Source organism: Leopardus geoffroyi, chromosome C2 (assembly GCF_018350155.1).
Source record: "Leopardus geoffroyi isolate Oge1 chromosome C2, O.geoffroyi_Oge1_pat1.0, whole genome shotgun sequence".
NCBI lineage: Eukaryota > Metazoa > Chordata > Mammalia > Carnivora > Felidae > Leopardus > Leopardus geoffroyi.
Genome location: NC_059333.1, coordinates 112,777,226 through 112,800,399, shown reverse-complemented (window position 1 = coordinate 112,800,399; position 23,174 = coordinate 112,777,226). Strand labels below are relative to the sequence as shown.

The 23,174-nt window shown below is 33.9% G+C and overlaps 1 protein-coding gene across 1 annotated transcript; it reads left to right on the top strand.

Annotated features, from left to right (window-relative positions):
* Positions 1-3,357: 3,357 nt before the first annotated feature.
* LOC123611384 (arylacetamide deacetylase-like 2) lies at positions 3,358-23,138 on the top strand. Its single transcript, XM_045503237.1, has 5 exons — positions 3,358-3,530; positions 16,421-16,643; positions 18,876-18,945; positions 19,861-20,032; positions 22,416-23,138. Exons 1-5 carry the CDS (start codon positions 3,393-3,395, stop codon positions 23,016-23,018), a joined length of 1,206 nt encoding a protein of 401 aa, XP_045359193.1. The 5' UTR covers positions 3,358-3,392; the 3' UTR covers positions 23,019-23,138.
* Positions 23,139-23,174: the final 36 nt, after the last annotated feature.

Here is a 23,174-nt window from a genome sequence, read left to right as displayed (position 1 = left end):
GATGACTTACAAGCTCTATACATGTTGGAGTTTAAAAAATTTTGTTAAGATTCCATCTTGATAAATTGGTAAAATTTTTGAGTGTATTTTCCAGGTTCTGTAAGAGTTTGAGAATGTGGGTTTTGATCACCAGTTCCACTGGAAACAGGACAGGGAAAAGGTGGGCCATGAATTGAATGGAACCTGCAGAGACACAGACCAACCTGTACCCTCTCCTTTCTGGGTGAACTGGGACCTTCCATCCCAGGAAACTGGTTGGAGGATCTATTTTATACACAGGGAAATCCAACCAACTCCCAGAGCACAGCTGGGAAGACTGAGGCTCCATCCCAGGAAATTCAGTTTCTTCTATAATTATAAAAATGCATTTTCAGATGTTTTTCCAAGTCACAGAAGTATTCCTTACAGAAAAGAGAAAGGAAGGGAAGGGAGGAAAGGAGGAGGGGAAGGAAAGGGAAAGGGGGAAGGGAGGTGACAGAATGTTTATAGGGTGTATTGTTTGAGCTGGGGCTGGAATGAACCTACCTGAATCACCTTCTGTTGCTGTGCTGCTATGTTTTTTGTCTAGTCTTGGGTCCCCTAATCTGTCCACCCTCTTCTTTCCAACTTTTAGAGCTTTTCTATGTTTACCTCTTGCATTGTTTCCAGAGTTTATAGTTGTACTTAGAAGAAGCAAGGAATAAATGAGTCTGTGTCATTTTGTGTAGACTGGAAGGTCAGTTTGGCTCATTTTTATACCTTCCATGTTTCTATATAGCCTATAGAACATTCTGGTTTACCATTATGAATACTTTCTTTGGCTGCTAATTCTGACATTTGTGCCAGTCTGTTCAGTTTTAATTCATTGATTTGTTTATTCATTATGGATTTCTTTCCTCAGCATATTTTCATGCTAGGTTATTTTTTATTGGTGTCAGAAATTATAAATTTTACCTTTCTGTGTGCTACAGATTGTTCTTTTAATAGTTTGACTCTTTCACTTCTCACTTTTAAGATTGGTTGGTCAGAACCAGAGCAGTGTTCAGTGTGGGGCTGATGATTCCCCACTCCTGAGGTAAGGCCCTTCTGTGTGGTTGACCCATGAATGTGCTCCATGAATGTTTAGATTTTCCAATATGACTCTTAGAACAGACTTGATTCCTAGCCCTTTGTGAGTACTAATCACTGTTAACACTCATTGTTTCAAGTACCTTTGCCCTAGATATTCTTTCCTTATGCATGTGCCAATCAGTACTCACGGATGCCCTGCTGCAGATCTCAGGAATTCTTTTTGTGTGCAGCTCTCTGCTATGGTTTTCTGTCCTGTGAACTACAGCCACTGTGCTGTCTAAGGACGCCTTGGTCTGTTTCTTCATCTTAGGGGATCACCAGGCTTCTGGTTTCCCTTCTCTATGCCACAGGAAACTCTCCCAAGGCAGTAAGCTAGGGCAATAAGTGAACTCACTTTGCTTATTCCAAACCTTTCAGGAATTACACTCTGTCCTGATGTTCACTGTCTTAAAAACTATTGCTTCATATATTTTCAGTTATTCTTTGCGGTTTGTTTTTCTGTCCATAGATGTTAGGAAAGGTAGATCTGCTCCATTACTCTATTTTGTCCGGAAACTAATAGATTTCTCGACGTTTGCCTTTAAAACTTCTTTTCTTTATTTGTTACTAGCATGTGAACAGATAGTGGATTTGAAATATCTATATTTTATTCAGCACTGTTGCTAAATTTACATTTCATTTCTGGTTGGTTTAGTCTCCTAGATTTTCTGTGTGCATTAGTGTATCCCCTGAGAGCAAAAAAGATTGATTGTTTTCAGTCTTGATGCATCATAATACTTTTCTGGACTTATTTCACTGGATTAAGTGAATAACCAATAGAAGGTAAAAAAGGAAGTGATGGGAATAGATAGACATACCATGTTTCACATACATTTTGGTTTCTTCTTGCGAGTTGGTATTATTTTTGTTTTTATCTGGTATTATTTTTTTTTTAATTTTTAATCAGTATTTCTTGTAATGTGAATCTGCTGGTGACAAATGAACTTTATTTATTTTCATTTTTTCTCCATTGAGGGATATTTTTACATGTATAGCATTTTATATGGGCAGTTACTTTTTTTTCCTTCAGTATTTTACATATCTCATTTTATTGTCTTCTTATGTCTGTTGCTTGGTATGTAATATCATCCATCTTTAATACTGTTGTTTTCTTTAATAATGTGATGTCCCCTCCCCATTAGTTTCTTTTAACATTTGTAGGGAGGAAGGCATGCAAAATGAGATTGATATTTTAAAATGTTGACTTTTTCATTATGCACATGCTGGATTGTTCATATTTAGCTTATTTTCAGCCTTCTTATCCCTTTCCACCGATGTGGTTCTTATTCCTCAATTTAGAACATGTTTTAGAAGAATGACCTTTTTCCTGTCACTTTGGTGCTTAGATATAAAAAAGCAGGGTTGCAGTAAGAAATTTATGGCGTGGAGATAACGCATCAATTATTACAGTAACAATAACAACTTCTGTTGCAAAATGTGTCCCAAATAAACAAATTATTCTATGATAAATTTTCCAAAAATGGTCTTAGGAAAGGTAAATCAGAAAGAGAAAGCTCTGCAGAGGAATGGAAAAATACCAGGTTTTGCTCAATTTTATAATCATTTCGCTTAATACTGAATTTAAGTATTTATAAGGCATGTAATAAATATTTGCTTCATGAATAACTTTCCCATGATTGTACAACAATATGGATTGCAATTTTTAGGCATAACATTAGGTAATCACTTTATAAATATTTTTGGACTCCATAAATTAATTTAACATGAGGTAAACTCTCCATAAATGTTTCTGTACTGGATGAATTAATTATCAACTTGGGACAAGAATCCTGGCTTCTTCTCTTCTTGTGTCATGCTCAGTTGATGACCTTGAATTTTAATTTTGTTAGTGATCTATGCCATAAGTGTTAGCCCAGTTGACTCAGTATTACCTTGTGATTTTTTTTTAAACTCCTCACTAATCCTTGCAAAAAACTAATGGGAGAAACAGACTTCATGGCTTACCTTGTGCTCTGCTAAGACACTCAGTCAAATTTATTGTGCTAGGATGATTACGGTGTCACAAGGTGAAAGAACTTCTGCCAACATTTTAAATTGTTTGCTATTCTGTCAGACTATGTGATGGGATATATTGTGTGTGAGTTGTGTTTCAGATACAGTGTGTAATTGTTAAACCAGTTGCTACTGTCACTGTTAATGTTGGAACCGAATGTAAGGTCACTGTTGCTGAAGTGGCGATATTACTTGAGAGAATTTGTCATTTCCCTTTGTCCTACTACTTAGCCTTCAGTATATATGGAGTGGATTAAATTATTCCTATACAAGGTTGTGACAACAATATCATGGGGTGCAAAACTCTGTGCTTTGGACTGACTTTGATTCTCTTTGCTTATTATATTTATACACCGTTACCAGAAAACATTGAAGAACCTTGGAAAGTAGGGGTCCTCGATGCTCTTATAAAAACTACTTCTCTTACGGTAATTTTTTCCCCGCTGGGGGACTGGGATACCTTGTTATGAGTACATATAAACTTTCTTTCAATTAGTATTTTGAAAGAGACTTTGGTTTTCTTTTAGAACAAATTAGCAAAATAATATTAATTAATTTAATTAATTATTAACAAAGCAATTTAATCTCTAATACAAAGCAGAGGGAGATAAAATTTTTGCTGATAAGAGTCTATATCTAAAGATAAATCCATCATATGTTTTGATAAGAAATGGTATCGTCTAAGTGGAAAATCTGGGGGGTTATTAAATCATTGGATTATATTTGACATTTCTGAGGGAACCTGAACCTCGTCTCATTCATTCTCTTAAAACTTACATGTCTATATCGATTATGTTTATATTTTGATGTATATTTTGTACCTTTACTATTTTAATATCTTTTTCTTTCTTAGTGGTTATCAAACTTTTTGGTCACAGAACTCTATAAGTTGTTAAGGACCCTAAAGAGCTTTTTTATATTTATAATATTTATCAATATTTACTGAATTAGAAACTGGCCTCATTAAAAATTCTCTTAATGATGATAGTGATAATAATAAGCTCATTAAAGTTAACATAGATAATAATTTTATTAAAGTTGAATATATTTTTAACACAAGAAAAATTAGTTATGATAGTGCCATTGTCTTCTATTTTTGCAAATCTTTTTAATATCTCTTTATGAAATATAACTGGATTATTGTATATGCTCTTGCATTTAGTCTGTTGCAACATCACATGTCTTGTAGCCTCTGGGGGAACCAGAGAACCACAGGGATTCTAAGACCGCACCTTGAAAACCATTTCTTTTGTCTACCCTTCATCCTCAGGTGCTGGATTTTGGATTTTTTTGTGACAGTGACAGAATTTGAACTCAAATCTACCTCATTAAAAATATTTTCTCCCCTGTCAAAACATGCTGCTGTTCCTGAGGCCTATGAATGATGGTGACAATAGGAAGTTTTAGGGGAAATGCTTCAACAGACAGTAAATGATGAGAGGAGAGTAGTGCATGGTGTATGGAAGAGGCCGCCTAGTGTGCTACACAGAAGAGATGAGAGATCTGTCACCCTAGGTAGCTTGAGATGTCTACTGCTCAAAATCCAAAGTATGCTGAGTCACCCCTGGCCCCATTTTTTCCCTCTTTATTGGTAATGCTTCACCTTTTCATTCACTGGATAATAGATGAGCAAGTGCCAGCCCTATGGAGAAACCACAATGTTATCTTCTCGAATAGCTCATATATCCTTAAACTTCAGAATAAACCAAAGCTTATTTCCTCATCAGTGTTAGCACATTCTGAAAGTATGCAGCTATAGAATTCAACTGTTGCTTTATCAGATGCAAAATAGAGTTAAGACATTACACATCTAAAATAGAACTGACTACAAGTAGCTTACATACAAACATATGAATTAATTATACTAATAATCAGCTTCTGCTTGTTAAAGGGATAACCATTTTGTCCCTGTCATTTCTGAATTATAGTAACTCCAGGGATTCCCGGAGAGAATTTTAATTTTTTTAAATATATGCCAGGAAGTCAAACCTCACAGTTCTTGATACAATGGTGTGGAATAAGTATAAGACTATGCAGTTACATATTCAAATTAGAGACAGTCAAAAGTAGAAGAAAGAGCATGAGCATTAAAGAAAATCAGATTTTAAAGAGTCTACTTAATGCTTTTGTGGCTCAGTTTCCTCCTTTGCAAAATAAGAAATGTAAACAACATGTTGCAATTTTTCTAGAACAATAAAGGGATGTGTGTTTTAAACATTGCTCAGTGATGTCTAAATAGTGGCTGGTTATTGTTCAGTAAAGAGCTAGTCAGCATCTATTCATTGGAGCTGTGAGAGATGAAGAGCCAAAACTCTATAAAATTTAGATTTGAAGTGACATATTTACTAAATTGAAAAGCTCTTCACTATAATTATTTTCAACTAGCAGTGAAAATATTTAAGAATATTTTCAATATAAATTAATAGTGAAGAAGGCTAAAATGTGTTGACCATTTGCAATGTACCCTGACCAACTTTAATCTCCTGAAAAGTATTACTTAACTTTTACAACTGCACTTTGAAGAAGTCACTATTGTTATCCTCATTTTAAAGACGAGGAAAATGAGGCACAGGGAATAAGTAAGCCAGTCAAAGACCTACAGTTGATAATTCGTGGAATTGGGAATCAAACCAGACAGTCTTGATTCAGACTCTTTTTTTTTTATCGTGTCAAATTTTACATTTAATTTTAACTTTGTGTATAGTAAAATTTGTTCTTTTGGTTATACGGTTTTATGAGGTTTAAGTTGTGTATAGATTCAAGTAACAACCACAACAATCAAGATGAAGAAATATAATCCTTTAAAATCACCTTTGTGCTGCTCCTTTCAGTAAAGCTTCCCCATCCTAAACACCTGGTCATCACTGCTCCCTGTATGTCCTTGTACATTGCCATTTCCGTGGTGTCATATAAATGGATTCATACTGCACGTGGTCTTCTGAGTCTGGCTTAACACATTTGATCTAGTAAAATGCATTTGAGAGTAATCCATGTTGTTGAGAGTATCACAAGTTAAATCCTTTTTAAAGCTGTGTAGTATTCCATTATTTGAATGTGTCACAGTTTGTCCACAATGAATAGTTGAAGGATATTTGGGTTGTTTCCACTTTGGAGTGGATACAAATAAAGTTAGTGATAATTCATAGAGAGGCTTTGTGTGAACCAAAATTCCAATCTCTATTGGGTAAATACCCAGAACTGGATATACTGTGTGTTATACAGTGTGTGTTTAACTTTATATAAAACTACTGAATTGTTTTCCAAAAATCCTGTCTCATCTTCCATTCACATCAGCAGTATATGGTAATTCTAGCAGTTCTACCTCTTGATCATCACTTAGTATTTTCTATTTTGCATTAAAAACCATTCTAATTAATGTAACCTCATTGATATCCATTTGCATGCCCTTAGTTCCTAGAGATGTGTATCTTCTCATGTACTTATTTGCTGTTTCATGTTTTTGGGAGGTGATGTGTATGTATGTTCAAACCTCTTCTTTGTTTCAAGAAAATTGGTTCTTTGTTTTGTTTTTGTCAAGTGTTGAGCATTGTCCTATTCTGGACACAAGTCATTTGGCAGGTATTTGATTTGCAAACATTTTTTCTTAGTCTGTTTTTTCCCTTTTAATTGTCTTAAGTTACACAAAAAAAGCCTTGGATTTTGTTGAAGTCCAATTTATCTTTTTTTTTTTTTAATTTAGTATTATCTTTTGGTATTGTGTCTAAGAACTTTTGCCTAACCTAACCTAAGATCACAAAGATTTTCTTCTATGTTGTCTTCTAAAAGGTTTGTTGTTTTACATTTTACATTTAAGTATTAGGCCCATTGTTAGTTAATATCTGTATTAGGTGTGAGGAACAGGTCAAGGTACGTTCTTTTCGCATATGGATATGTCTAATTGTTCCAATTTGTTGAAACATCTTCCTTTCTTCGTTAAATTGTCTTATACAGTATGTCAAAAATAAATTGGACAAATTGGTTTATTTCTGGACTGATATTAATCTCCTCCCTGGATCTGTGAGTCCAGCATTTCCTGATACTGTATTGACTGTATTGACTATCATAGCTTGTTAGTAATCTTGAAACCAGGTTGTATGAGTCTTCCAACTTTGTTCTTCATTTTCAAAATCTCTTTGGCTGTTATAATTCATCTTTCTTTCCATGAAAATTTAAATTTATCATATTGGTAACCAAAAATTCTGATGAGATTTCGACTGGGATTAGGTTCACTCTATAAATCAATTCAGAAGGAATTGACATTTTAGTATTAAGTCTTCTGACAGTTAACTTAATTCTCAATTTAATTAGGACTTTGATTTCTTCCATCATTGTTCTATGCTTTTCAGCATATGAATACTTGATGTATTTTGTTTTATTTATTTTTTTATTTTTTTAAATTTTTTTTTTCAACGTTTATTTATTTTTGGGACAGAGAGAGACAGAGCATGAACGGGGGAGGGGCAGAGAGAGAGGGAGACACAGAATCTGAAACAGGCTCCAGGCTCTGAGCCATCAGCCCAGAGCCTGACGCGGGGCTCGAACCCACGGACCGCGAGATCGTGACCTGGCTGAAGTCGGACGCTTAACCCACTGCGCCACCCAGGCGCCCCTATTTTGTTTTGTTTATAACTAAGTATTTTAAATTTTGGTACTGTTGCAACTGGTATTTTTAAATTTTGATTTCTATTCATTGCTAAATTTGAAATAAAATTGATTGTTTATATTGACTTTGTATCCTATGGTTTAGCTAAACCTCCTAATTCATTTTAAGAGTTTTTTTTTTATAGATCCCGTAATATTTTCTACTTAGATATTCATGTTTACTGAAAGCAGAGAGAGACTGTTTTTCCTTTCTTTCTGATATGCATAACCTTTTCTTCCTCTGCTTTATCTCATTGAATAGGACTTCCAGAATTAGGTTGGATGGAAAGCAAACATTCTTACTTTTTTCCAGCTTTTAGAAAGAAGTATTCAGTCTTTCACCATTTTTAAAAAATTTTTAAATGTTTATTTATTTATTTATTTATTTATTTATTTTTATTATTATTATTATTTTTTAATTTAACGTTTATTCATTTTTGAGAGACAGAGAGAGACAGAGCATGACCAGGAAGGGGCAGAGAGAGAGGGAGACTCAGAATCTGAAGCAGACTCCAGGCTCTGGCTGTCAGCACAGAGCCCGACGCGGGGCTCAAACTCACGAACTGCGAGATCATGACCTGAGCAGAAGTTGGATGCTTAGCCGACTGAGCCACCCAGATGCCCCAAATGTTTATTTATTTTTGAGAGAGAGAAAAAGCAGAGTGTGAGTGGGGGAAGGGAGGGCAGAGAGAAGGAGACCCAGAACTGGAAGCAGGCTCCAGGCTCTGAGCTGTCAGTACAGAGCCTGATGAGGGGCTTGAACTCACAAACTGTCATGACCTGAGCCAAAGTCGGACACTCAACCTACTGAGCCACCCAGATGCCCCAGTCTTTCACCGTTAAATAAGATCTTGTTTTATTTTTTGTAGCTGCTTTTTATATTAAGGAAGTTCCTTTTTATGCTAAGTTTGCAGAGAATTTTTACCATGAAAAGATACTGAGTTTAGCCAAATTCTTTTTCTTCATCTGTTAAGATGATATATAGCTTTTCTCCTTTCTCAGTGTCATGGATAACATTGATTTTCAAATATTGTACTTATCTTGCTTCCTTGCAATAAAACTCAATGGATTGTGATACATTATCTTCTTTTTATACTGTTAGATTTGATTTAAAATTTTGTTGAGAATTTTTGCTTCTATATTGTTCTGTAGTTTTTCTTGTACTATATTTCTGATTTAGGTAACAAGGTAATGGCAACCCAATGAAATGAGTTGGAAAGCATTCTTTTGTGTTTTATTTTCCAGTAGCTATTGTGTAAGATTGGTTTCTCCCCTGAATATTTAGTATAATTTGCCAGTGAAACAAACTGGGCCTTAAGTTTTATTTTTGTAAAATTTTCAATGCCAAATTCAATTTTTAAAATAGTTATAGACTATTCAAATTATCTATTTCTTTTTTATAAGTTGCGGAAGATTGTGTCCTTTCAGAAATTTGTAGATTTCTCAAGTTGTAAAGTTTATGAGCATAAAATCTTTTTTTAAAGTATTTCTTTATTATCTTTTTTATGTCTATAAGATCTGTAGTGATATCCCTTACTTCAATATTCATTTCGGTAATTTGGGTCTTCTCTATTTTTTTAGTCAGTCTACATATAAAATTGATTAATTTTATTCTCTGAAAAGAATTAGCTTTTGTGTCACTATTTTTGTATTTTTTTATTTGTTTTAATTTCATTGAACTCTGCTCCCCTTATATTTATTATTTCTATCTTTTGATTTCTTTAGTTTTCTTTTGATACATTTTTTCTAGCTTATAAGAGAGGAGCTTTAACTCTTGATTTGAGACTTAATTTCTAGTATGATAATTTAATTTAATAAATTTTCCTCCAACCAGTTCTTTAGCTACATGCCACAAATTTGAGCATGTTTTATTTTTATTTTATTCAAATCAAAATATTTTTTAATTTCCCCAGAGAATTTATGACACCTGAGGTGTTTTTTTTTACACTGAAAACCATAAAACATGGATGAGACAAATTGAAGACACAAATAAATAAAAAGATATGCCATATTAATGGATCAGAAAATTAGCATTGTTAAAGTCTCCATACCACACAAGGCAATATACAGATTCAATGCAATCCTGATCAAAATTCCAATGAAATTGTTCACAGAGATAGAAGAAACAATTCTAAAGTTCATTGAACCACAAAAGGTCCTGAATAGTCAAAGCAATCTTGGGAAGGAAGAATGGAGCTGGAGGCATCATAGTACTCAATTTCAAACTGTATTACAAAGTTATAGCAATAGAAACAATATGGCATTGGCATAAAAAGACACATAAACCAAAGGAACAGAATAGAAAGTCCAGAAATAAACTAAAGCATGTATAGTCTATTAATTTTTGATAAAGGCACCAAGAATACACAATGGAAAAAGGGTAATATCTTCAATAAATAGTGTTGAGAAAACTGGATATTCATATGCAAAAAAATAAATAAATAAACTGGACTCTAGTTTTATACCATACACAAAAATCCATTTAAAATGATGAAAGACTTCAGATTTTAATCTGAAACCATAAAAAATCCTGGAAGAAAACATAAGGCAAAAGCTCCTTGACATTGGCACTGGCAATGACATTTTGAGATGACACCAAAAGTACAAGTAACAAAAAGCAAAAATAGACAAGTGGCATTACATCAAACTAAAAAGTCTCTGCACAGCAAAAGAAACAAGATGAAAATGCGATCTGCAGAATGGGAAAAAATATTTGCAGACTACATTTCTGATAAGAGCTAACATCTAAAATATGTAAGGAACTTATGCAACTCAATAGCAATTTTTTTTTATTTTAAAAATAGGAAAATAGCCAGAATAAACATCCCCCCCCCCAGAGAAGACATATAAATGGCCAACAGGTATATGAAAAGGTGCTTGAGATCACCAATCATTGGAGAAATGAAAATCAAAATCACAGAGACATCACCTCATACCTTTTCAGATGGCTGTTATGAAAAAGATAAAAACAAGTGTTGGCAAAGATGTAGAAAAAAGGGACTCTTGTGCTCTGTTGGTGGCAATGTAAATTGGTAGAACCACAATGGAAAACAATACGGAGGTTCCTCAAGAAACTAAAAATAAAACTATCATATGATCCAGAAATCCCTCCTCCAGATCCTTCTTCCAAAGAAAATGAGAGATATGTGCTCTTTCAAATTGATTCCAGCATTAGTCACAATAGCCAAAATATGGAAACAACTTAAATGTCCATCAGTGGATGAGTGAATAAAAAAAAAGTACATATATACAATGGAATATTACTGAGCCTTGAAAAAGAAGGAGATCTTGCCATTTGCGACAACATAAATGAACCCAGAGGGTATTATGCTAAGTAAAATAAGCCAGACACAGAAAAATAAAAAAAACTACATGACCTCACTTATATATGGAATCTAACAAAGTCTAATACATAAAAGTAGAGAGTAGAATGGTAGTTGCCAGGGGTGGGTAGTAGGAGTGAAGAGATGTTAGTTAGGTAGAATGAATAATCTAGAGATCTAATATTTCATAACATGGCTATAGTAAATAACACTGTATTGGATACTGGAAATTTGCTAAGAGAGTAGATTTCAAGGGCTCTCACCACATAGACAAAAAAGATAACTGTAAGGAGATATGTTAATTATCTTGACTATAACGATCATTTCACTATGTATATGCATATCAAATCAAGGATGTAGTACACCTTAAATATGTACAATTTTTATTAAAACTATTTTTTTTACTTTGTAATATCTGGCAATTTTTCTATCTTCTGTTTTTGAATCCTAGCTTAATTCTATTATAGTCAGAGAACATAGTTTCTGTGAACTCAAGTTCTTCCAGTTTATTTGTTTTATGGCTTAGAATGTGGTGTATTTTAGTGAAAATTCCATATGCATTTAAAAAGGTTCTATATTCTGCCATTTTTGTTCATTCTATAAATGTCAGTTATTCAGGCATTTTATATCTTTAATGATTTTCTGTATTTTTTTCCCTCAATTACCAAGTGAGAAGTGTTGACATTTATAATTATGTGGACTATCTATTTCTCTTCACAATTCATTCAGTTTTGTTTCATGTATTTTTGAGTTCTGTTTATAAATGTTTATTCATTTTGCACTATTGCCTTGGTAAATTGATTTTTATAATGATGGAATCCATCTCTTTAACCCTAGTAACTTTTCATAGCTTACATAGATTTAATAGTTTACCACTTTTCATAGCGCATAAAATTTCAATCACATAGATCTCTTTACCCTGACGCTTGTATATATAGGTGTCATGTGTATTGTATTTATATGCATTAACCCCCATATATGTTAACACATTTTGTTTTCAATAGTAATAAATATTTTAAATACTTTCAGAAGGAATATTAATTTGTTAATTTCATTCACCCTTTCTTTCTTGATTTCTGAATTCCGATATTCCCTCTCGCCAGTGTTTCTGGCCAGAAAGACAATTTTTAGTTAGGGTTTTAGTCATCCATTATATTTTACAGTTCTACATAACTGGGTCCACCTTCAGGGTGAAGCTTTGAGAGAAAAAATAAGGAAAAATAATGTATTATTCCTTAATACTCTTTGGAAAACAGAAGACCCTTTTCACAATTTCTCTGGGCAGAGAATCAATCTTTGCTCAGTGTTTTACATATCTGCCTTCACCACGGTGGAAAAGCTGCTGTCTGCAGATGGAACTGGCCTTGGAGCCTGACAAGAGAGAAAAAGGGAGAAAAAGAAAGGAAAAGAAAATGAGACCCACCTCCCTCCCCCCATTCACACTCTGCTGTATAAGATATGTATTTCCCAGTCCAATACCTGGAAATCAAGGATTTCTCTGGGGATATTTGCTTTCATCTCTTGGGTTGTTAAAGGGCTTAGTGTGACTTCAGGTCAAAGCCAGAGGGCAAGAGAGAAAAAAAAAGGTGAAACTCTCTTATGAATATTTCTTCCAGTTTTGACTTCCTCAAATTCTTTTTTTTTGTTTTGTTTACCTTTCAGAGTGCTCAGGTAGATTCTTTTCTGTCTAGAGTTTTTAGTTGTAATAAGTAGGAGAGATAGGCTTTAGTGAGCTTTATCTTGGCCAAAGAAAGCCATCAAAACCTTTCATTTTAACTACTTCATTACAAATAAAACTCAATAACTCATAAATGTATTCACCATGAATATATTCTTTAAGACTCCAGGAAAAATAATTTGAGAAGAAAATATTGAAATTCACAAATACATGTTTTGAAACAAATACATTTGTTAAATATATTCAGGAAGAATATAGTATAAAACTACTTTGTGGTAAATTTGGAAAATATTTCCATCCCATGAATACACTCTTTGACAAACAATCTTTAAGAGTTGATCATTCAATGGTTTGACTTGGGACAAATTGATCCAGAGCTTATGGATATTGGAAAAACAAATAATTTATGGTACTTAAATCCATGGTTTCCTTGCAAAAAAATAGATAAGTAATGTAAGGAGGAAGAGAAGAAAATTCACATCTCTTTTCATTTCTTGCCATAACTTGAGCCTCATCACTCATTTTATCCCTGACTGATCTGGCTTTTATCAGATGATAACTAACTGTAATTGAAGGAAATGACAAATGGAGGTAAAGTAAGTAACAGGTTTGGAGCAACTATTGAGAGCAGGATGAAAATCAACAGATGGGTTATTAAAAAGTCAAATGACTCACTCGTCTCCTTAATTCCCCAAACATAACAAATAAGATAAATTTTTCCTAAAAAATGTGTCTTCTCATTGCATCTCCATTTCCTCTGTTGCTTTCCTAGACTAGTGTCTCCTTTTCATCAGGATCATCTGAAAAAACTTTCTAGAGAAGGGATATGTAATGTTTATTTGCAGGCATTCTAAGGACTATTTTGGCAAAGCATTGACTTTTTCCCTTTCAATGTTTCAACCTCCAAGCATTTGTTCAAATTCATCTCCTTATACAATGAAACAATTTTACCTCTTATGACTGCCTTATGATGAGATTGGGGTGAAGAGGTGATAAGAGATGGGGATGTCTGCTGTGGATGTTACTTAGCTAAAAAAAATAGTTATTTTCTATTTTGACATCAAAGTTTGAATGTGTCTTCTTCAAAATGTCTGCCTCAAAGAGATACGTAAAATGTTCTGTTTCTAGAAAAAGGCATCCAAGCAAGGAAAATAATATTTATGAAGAAAAATAGGTAAATACAAGCATCACATAACAAAAAAATAAATAATTCCAGATAGAAGAAAATATGCATTAGAAAGCAATAACATTATGTCTAAGAAAATTGCAAATGCCACTTTAAGGAGATCCCTGAAAATGTGGAGAAGATTTTAAATTTGAAAGGCCAGCAAAGTTGGAGAAATCTCTTGAAGATTTGGGAATAAATGAGTGACAAGAGAGTTGGGTCTCAGTGAAAGTGCGGTGAGCCTAGTATGAAGATCCCAAGGTCTTGCTGAGGTGTTGCCTGAAGTTATTTTCTGACTTTGGCATATCATTTCACCAGTTAGGTCTTGGTGTATTTTCAACTAAGATTAAGAAATTGTTGAAAATGAGGGCGCCTGGGTGGCTCAGTTTGTTAAGCATCTGACTTAGGCTCAGGTCATGATCTTGTGGTTGGTGAATTCGAGCCCTGATTGGGTTCTGTGCTGACAGCTCAGAGTCTGGAGCCTGCTTTGGATTCTGTGTCTGCCTCTCTCTCATCTCTCATTGTTCTCATTCTTTTTGTCTCTCTGCTTAAGATCCAGTTTTCAAGGATAGTGCACTAAATCTACCTTAAGTTTACTTTCTCACCTCTTAACTAGTGAGTGGTTATCCTTGATCAACTGGCTCATCAAAGGTCTCAAATAATGGGAGTTGGTAGCTCCCTAAAGTGACTAGAACACTGTTACCAAAATAAGGGATGTTTATGTCTACTCAGATTCTAAAGGCAAAAGATGTCTATAACATGGAATTTGAAATTTGGTATTATCTCTCTGACCTAGCCTATTTCCAATCCCTAAAGATAAGTATATATTATGGATTAGATATGGCTGTCTACTTGATAAATGTTTGACATATAAATGTATATAAATATTATAAATAAAGTTATACAAATATATAAGTACTGTATAGAGACATATACTATATATTATATAAATATGTTTCTAATATGTAATAAGATACATACTTCTAATATATAATGTATATGTATTCTAATATATAAGATATAACATATTTCTAATATATAATAAGATATAAATATTTCTATATGTGTGTATCTATATATGTTTTAATTGAGAGTTTAATGGTATTTTAAAGCTACTTAAAGTGTCAATGTCAAAATGGCGGCTTTAAGGCCATATCATGTCAACAACTTACTACTCCTCATACAACTGTCATTTTTAAAATTCAAATTCTTCCTATTATACAATCTTTTCCTATTGTTCTAGTACTTAATAACTTCTTTCCTTCCATTTTTATGGGTTATTATAAAAAAACATAATTTAGGGGTGCCTGGGTGGCGCAGTCGGTTAAGCGTCTGACTTCAGCCAGGTCACGATCTCGCGGTCTGTGAGTTCGAGCCCCCGGTCGGGCTCTGGGCTGATGGCTCAGAGCCTGGAGCCTGTTTCCGATTCTGTGTCTCCCTCTCTCTCTGCCCCTCCCCCGTTCATGCTCTGTCTCTCTCTGTCTCAAAAATAAATAAACGTTAAAAAACAAAACAAAACAAAAAAAACATAATTTAGTACTTTTACGTAGAGGAGTACCTGCCTTGTGTAACAGTGGCCTAGAAAAATGGATTTACATTTTGCTTTGCTAATTACTGGTTATCTCATTTTGGTTAGTAAATTGGACTTACCAGGTGTCAGTATTCCCAATGTTAAAGCAGATGAGTTAGATGATCTTTAACACCTAGTAAAATTATAGCCACCTCATATAGGTATTGTAAATGCTCTGTAATAATTCTTTTGTCCCCACAGTATTTCAGGATTCTTTATATGTGAACTATTCTTTGAAATGTTACAAAGATGTTATAAAACTTACCAAAAATACTAAAGATAGTTTTATTTAAAGTAGCGTTTTTTCTTCAAGCATTTTTTAAAATAAAATAACCTATTTGTAGTTGAAATAACTGAAATAGCTTTATTAGTAATGTGATAACCAGATGCTTCTAAAATTTTAAATAAAATTGACTGACCAATGAAGTAACATGAAAATATTGAGATTATATACATAAAGAAGTATAAAATCTGGAGTACCTGATGGCTCAGTCAGTTAAGTGTCTGACTTCAGCTCAGGTCATGATCTCACGGTTCATGGGTTTGAGCTCCACACTGATAGTGTGGAGCCTGCTTCGGATTCTCTCTCTTTCTGCCCCTTCCCTACTTATGCTTTCTTTCTCTCAAAATAAACTTTTAAAAAAGAAATAGTTTTTTTAAGAAGTATAAACTCTTTTATGTCTCAGATAATTTTTCAGATAAAAGCTTAGAATTAAAAAATAAGTAGCCACAGTACAATGATGACATTTAATGAGATTACTCTTATTCCAAAATACAACATACTTAAGATTTATCTAGAAGCAACAATAGCATATGTGTCAGGGTGTGCAATAAGAACTCTATGGTGTTATATTATTCCTTCTTCCATTTTGGTTGCATCTTTCTATGCATTTGGTATTACTTAAAATTGAAATATTCAATGTTTGAAATTTTTTTAACAGGCTACGTTATTGGAAAATATGGGTCTTATTGGATATGCGGAATTTTTTTCCATGTTAATGAAATTGGACCAAACAGTACTAATTTCAGATGAAAACATTACAGTGATGGATACAAAGTTTACTGACGTTCCAGTGTGTTTGTACTTGCCAAAGAAAAAGTCAGAAAGCCAGAGACGGGCTGTAATTTTTATTCATGGTGGTGCCTTTGTTATGGGAAGTTGCAGTAAGTGTATCTTATATAAACAAATGTATATGTGTGTGTGTGTGTGTGTGTGTGTTGCATATTATGTAGATATATATTCAAATATATTTGTATATATAACTGGCAGAACTTTATTTCTATGTTATTTGTGTTTGTGACTATGTGTATGTATCTTAGAGACTTTACCAATCATAGTTTAGACATATTTTTCACAAACTTCTTAGAAAATAAGTATATTAGATTTTATTGTTTCGAAAAACTTTATCAAATAAAGTTACATTGGCGTTGTAAAATTGGAAATTCAATTATTAACCTTAAAACCTAACTTTGAAATTACCAAATGACCTGACTTCAGGTTCAGAAAGATAGAAGTGAACAAGATATTGTAAATGTTGAGTCAGAACTGATATTATTTACAACTTCCAAGTAGCAAATACATGTTCATATTGTAGACTGTGATACAACAATACTTGTTTTGGGACTTAGAATCCAATGCATAATTCTGAACTTTAAATAAAACATAAAATAGAACTGTGTAATCAGCTGTTCCCATAAATGCTATCCCCATCTAGTGTTGGAGATGATTTTAAGAAATGCCAGCGGAGTAGCTAAAATGCTTATACATTCCACAAACATTCACACAGACACAAACTCAAACATGCTCTAACATACACACACTGAGTTATACATATTAACATATATACAGAGTTGCTTGTAGAATGTCAGTATTATGGAGTCACCACACAGCAGAAAACACAAAGAATGTTTTACAAGACACTCAGAAGATAGAAGAAGCTAATGGTAAGGCTCCTTTCCTTGAAGAACCCACAGCCTGGGTCATTAAACCCAGATTGACTCCATGATCTGTTAATGTTTCAAGACTACTACATATGCTACTGTAATCAGGTGGATGGTCAACTTTTATTTTGTTAGGTAAGCACATTCTTAGGTACTATTGTCACAGTCTTAGAAATAAAGAAATAGAGAATGATAAAGTAACTTGTTCAAAGTCCTACTGTTAGTAAGTGGTAGAACCAGTAGTCAAAACTAAGCCTGTCAGCAGGACCCACAGCATTCACCTTCACACTACTAGTGAGCAGCCCCATTATGTGGCTTTAAGATGCTGTGTCCTATATGTCGTTACTTCCTCTCTTTCATGCCAATGACTATTGTAAACCTTCAGCACTCTTTCCAGCCCTCAGCTTATCCCTCCTGAGCTATCAAGGATGTATGTCCATAATCCACCACTGCTCCCCTCCTCCCACATAAGGACTTTCAAATGTCCTTAAAAATTATTAGCACCTTATTAATCCTCAGCTTCACTTCTTTCTGTGTCCTAGGAAAAGGCATTTTTATCTTCGGGCACAGTTGAATCTCTCTACTTTGCTCTCTACTTTCCTCCTATAATTTGGTTTATCAATACTTCTATTTCATTTTTCTACCTACAAGCATGTCATCCCAGTTGACTCCTAAGTGTTACTACCTCTTCTCCTTTGTTCCCAAATTCTTCTCTGTACATAGTCCTCTTTTATTTCTCAGACTCATTTCTATACACTGTGGAGTTTGTTTTCCCCTTTTGAATACTTCTTTAAGCTGTGTAATTTGAGAATGGCCATTCCCTTCTGTTTCACTGAAATGGCCATTTCACTCTCTACTCCTTTGGTTGTGTGAAACAAATTTCTTTGAACTTCCTTTTGCCTCTCGCCTTTCCCTTCACCTGTATCTCCCTCTCCAAAACAATACAAATAGAAACAAACACAAAAACAGATTCTCCATTTTTATACTTTATAAGTGTTCATGTTTCCCAGTATTCCTTTCTGTAGCTTTTGAATCTGCAATGCTCTTTTATTTAGTTCTTTAAACTTTTCAAACTTACCCACTCCCACCCACTGGCTGATTTCCCAAGGAATTTTATCACCGGTTATTTTCCTTCGTGGTTTTAGTTTATGCCGCCACTTTTCTCCAAATTCTTACTTCACTTGTATTTAACATTTATTTCTCTGAGGTCTTTATGCATTCTCATGACTCTGTCTTTAAGTATATTTTCTTCTGCAATGACATTCTCCATTTGGTGGTAGTCATCAAATCTTATATCTTTGAATCCTTCTACATCGCAACAGATAAAGTGAAAATAGAGGGATTCCACCAGTTAATCATATTTCAGTCACTATCCACAAATATAGATGGTTTTCCATTGTTCTTTATTGACAGGGTACACTTTTATATTCTTCTTTTTTTTTTCTTTCATTTCAGGGCAGGTGGCTTATGACTTCCTGAATAGATGGACAGCAAATAAACTTGGTGCTGTTGTTGTGGGAATAGAGTAAGGCAATCATTTTTTTTTTTTTTAATTTGGGACCATCTCAGAATTTTAAGGCATTGTCAGAGTGAGAGATCTTAGTTGCTCATGATTTTTTTCTGAATTTCCAAAAATATACTGGAAAGACTAGCAAATGTCAAGTACTTTCTAGCTTCTCACTTACCAAGAAACTCTAACATGTTTTGGGCTTGAAGTCTCTAGGTGTACATCTGCACTATGTAATTTATAGGAGAGATGGGAAAAGAAAATTCTTCATACTGAGGGTGAAGTAGAGTATGCCTGAATTTACAAATGACTTTCCAACCATTGAGCCAAATAACTTACTATACTTAAATACTTATATTTCAAAGCTTTTAATTTTTTGCATTTAAAATTAAAGTTTATTTTTTCTCAAATTTTATAAGGATTTTATTTTGAATCAAGTTTCTAAGTAGTGCTCATGATATAAAACATGGAATGTCATCTTGAAGAATTTTAACCTAAATAAATTTCTTATATTAGAGACTTTCAAATCATTTACTCTCTGATTTGATGCTTTTAAAATCTCTTGTGTCCTCCCAGCAGTGGTTCTGAAAAAATTTGAATTACCAATTACATTGAGAATCTGATGAACACTACAGAGCATCTCCCCTACTAATTGTTGTTTTGCTGAAAATTGTACATGCAATTTTACGAGGATAAAGACACAATCCTTGTCTCTCTCATCTTCCCATAGAGCCAACATTTTAAAACTTTTATACCAGAATTTACTTTTTATTTTAAAAATAGAAGTTGGTAGTAAATCTGGGTTCAATTGGTGAGATTAAAATTTCAGAGTGGGGCCAATTTGGTTTATTGGACCTGTTGGTTAAACTGCTTAGATACATGCAACTAAAGTTTAATTATATATGCTTTGTTACTTTCTCTTTTTTTCTTAAGCTATAGGCTAGCTCCTCAATATCAATTTCCTGTTGCCCTTGAAGATGTCATTTCTGTGGTCAGATTCTTTCTACAGGATAACATTCTTGCAAAATATGGAGTGGATCCTTCCCGAATCTGTATTTCAGGTGATAGTTCTGGGGGTACCTTGGCAGCAAAAGTTACTCAACTGGTATGTTTTATGTGTTATATATGTTGATAGTACACATACATTATAATTCTAACACAAAAGAATCATTTTATTTGTTAGGATATTTTTATTGGCCTGTGTGTGTTTTTTAAAATTTAAATCCAAGTTATTTAAGATATAGCATAATAATGATTTCAGGAATAGAATTTAGTGATTCATCACTTACAGATAACACCCAATGCTCATCCCAACAAGTCCCCCCCTTAATTCCCATCACTTCTTTAGCCCATCCCCCCCACCCAACACCCCACCAGCAACCCTCAGTTTGTTTTCTGGATTTAAGAGTCTCTTATGTTTGCCTCCCTCTCTGTTTTTATATTAATTTGCTTCCCTTCCCCTATGTTCATCTGTTTTATTTCTTAAATTCCATGTATGAGTGAAATCATATGGAATTTGTCTTTCTCTGACTAACTTATTTCACTTAGCATAACATACTCTAATTCCATCCACGTTATTGCAAATGGTAAGATTTCATTCTTTTTGATTGCTGAGAAATATTTCATTGTATGTATATACCACATCTGCTTTTTCCATTCATTAGTTGGTGGATGTTGGGCTTTTTCCATAATTTGGCTGTTTATAGCGTTGCTATAAACATTGAGGTACTTGTGCCCCTTCAAATCAGCATTCTGGTATCTTTTGGATAAATACCTAGTAGTACAATTGCTGGGTCCTAGTGTAGTTCTATTTTTAATTTTTTGAGGAACCTCCATGCCGTTTTCCAAAGTTGGTCTTGTGTTTTACACTGTGAAATGGCAAATATATAAAACCAACCTAATGTCCTTTTGCATAATTTTTCCTGTAGACAGATGTGGCTTTAGAGGCATTAAGGGGAGACTACATATATTGCTAAATAAGGATTTGATTCAGCCATCAAGTTTCAGAAAAATAGGACAATGTCTAGGAACTACTATTGAATATCACAAGGGATTTGTTGTTCTACTTAGCTAAATTGTAAAATCTTCCAAGCATTTGGCATTATTGTAATCCATGTTTTAAATCCAGTAGAATGTCCTCAGATAGCATTTGGGGCATGTGCCATGCTTGTATGGAAGAATCACTACTGTGATGAAGAAGAACAATGGCCTAGGCTAAACTCTTGCTTTGTATAGTTAAGTAATAACCATCCAAACAATTGATATATTTGAAAATTGAATTCAGCCCCACACATAGTTCCTACTCCCAAAACCACTTATGGAACAAAATTAGCATAAGAGGAGAGACATATACATTTACAATCAGCAGAATCTATTTACTTATTTTGTGGGATCACTTTTACTAGCTTGAGAACGTATCTGTTGAATCTCTCTGCTTCATTTTTGTTTATATGGTCACTGTTTCTTCCACCCAGTTTATGAGATGATCCATTTTTTTTTCTAGAAAATTATCTGTCTGAGGATGCTAGGGAGGGATCAAGGGCATAGGAGAGATTCTGTTAGGGAAATTGGTCTTAGCTTCTTTATGAACTTGTGGCACTGACTATACAATGAGTATACATTTTAGAGTTGGCTGGATATCATTTCCTCTTGTGAGGTACCTCTTGTGAGGTACTTGTGAGGTACAATTAACTGAGATTACAGTTAATTGCCTCATTTGGTATGTCACCTACTTTGGTGAGGGGATTGGCTTTCAAAATCACTCTCCAGATACCTAGACTTACATGTGCTATGGCAGATGTCGTAGTTGTAGAAGCTGGTCTGTGGCTCAGGTAATTTTTCTTGAGAGATTAACTCTCCTGTAGTGTTTAGGACTAAGAGAGAAGGAACGGGGAATATATGGTGGCTTTTCTCACCCCATCACTGAGAGCTTAGGATACCTCATACATCTGGTAAGAAAGAGAAACTCCAGATACAATGCTCCATGTCTTTGCCTGCCCTTCAAATTTTCATAAATTCCTCTGCTTATTTACCATCACAATACATTATGTTCTCCAGAAGGCAACTTGTATATTAGGAATATTTCCTTTAACTTGGTCCAACTCCTTCTGAATTTAGTTAGTATGTGTGTTTGAGCATTCATATTTTATTGTTATAGTCTATCTTCTCAGGTTACTTTAGATCAAAAAGTGATTTTTAAACATAGCTTGTAATCTTCTCTAAGAATCTCATTATTATAATTTTATTTCATGGTCATATATGAATAAACGTGTAAGTGTTTGATGTATATGTGTATCATAACTGCTGAAAGTGGGCTGATGCATTTTAATGCCCTTAAAATAAAGTCTAAATATTATAAAAAGAAATAACCATTAGGTCCTGTATTGGTTTTGTAACTATTTACATCATAACTGCTCATATTATTGGAGTAAAACCTCCCAATCGTATAGTTTGGAGTCTTTTCACATTTTATTATCAATTTTTTTCAGGTACAAAATGATCCAGAATTCAAAAATAAAATTAAGGCACAAGCTTTAATTTACCCTGGCTTGCAGGTGGTGGATATTTTAATGCCCTCTCACCGACAAAATGTGCATGGTCCGATTCTGTCAAGGGATATGGCAATTAAAATGGGATGCCTGTACTTGACCAAGGATAAAGCACTGCCCCAAGCAATGAGAGAAAATCAACATATGCCCCATGGATCAAGACATCTGTTCAAGTTGGTTAACTGGAGTACTCTTCTTCCTGAAAAATATAGAAGGAATCACATATATACTGAACCAATTATTGGGAAGCTTAACTCTTCGTATCCAGTACTTTTGGATAGCAGGTTATCACCCTTGTTAGTCACTGATTCCCAATTAGGAAAATTGCCACTAACTTATATCATCACCTGTGAACATGATATCCTAAGAGATGATGGACTTATATACGTCTCACGACTTCGAAATGCTGCAGTTAACGTTTCTCATGACCACATAGAGGATGGGATCCATGGAGCACTTTTTTTCATGACAACACCATTTTACTTACGTGTAGGCATTAGAATAAGTGATAAATATATTAATTGGCTTGAAGAAAATCTATAAATAGTACATGTACCTAGCTAATTATTTGTTTAGTAATATAATCCAAAGGTTATATTTGAAAGTTTGTGACTTTAAGGAACAGAACAATGATATTCTTTCTGAATAAATGTAAGTTTAAAAGCAAAGATTACTGTGTACTTTGAACAAGTTACTTAA

What these genes read in the sequence shown, in the direction of transcription:
- LOC123611384 (XM_045503237.1), top strand. Translation starts at nt 3,393, where the DNA reads ATGGGGTGCAAAACTCTGTGCTTTGGACTGACTTTGATTCTCTTTGCT. An exon ending in TAAAAACTACTTCTCTTACG is followed by an intron (nt 3,531 to 16,420) that starts GTAATTTTTTCC and finishes TTTTTTTAACAG; the next exon opens with GCTACGTTATTGGAAAATAT. An exon ending in CTTTGTTATGGGAAGTTGCA is followed by an intron (nt 16,644 to 18,875) that starts GTAAGTGTATCT and finishes CTTTCATTTCAG; the next exon opens with GGCAGGTGGCTTATGACTTC.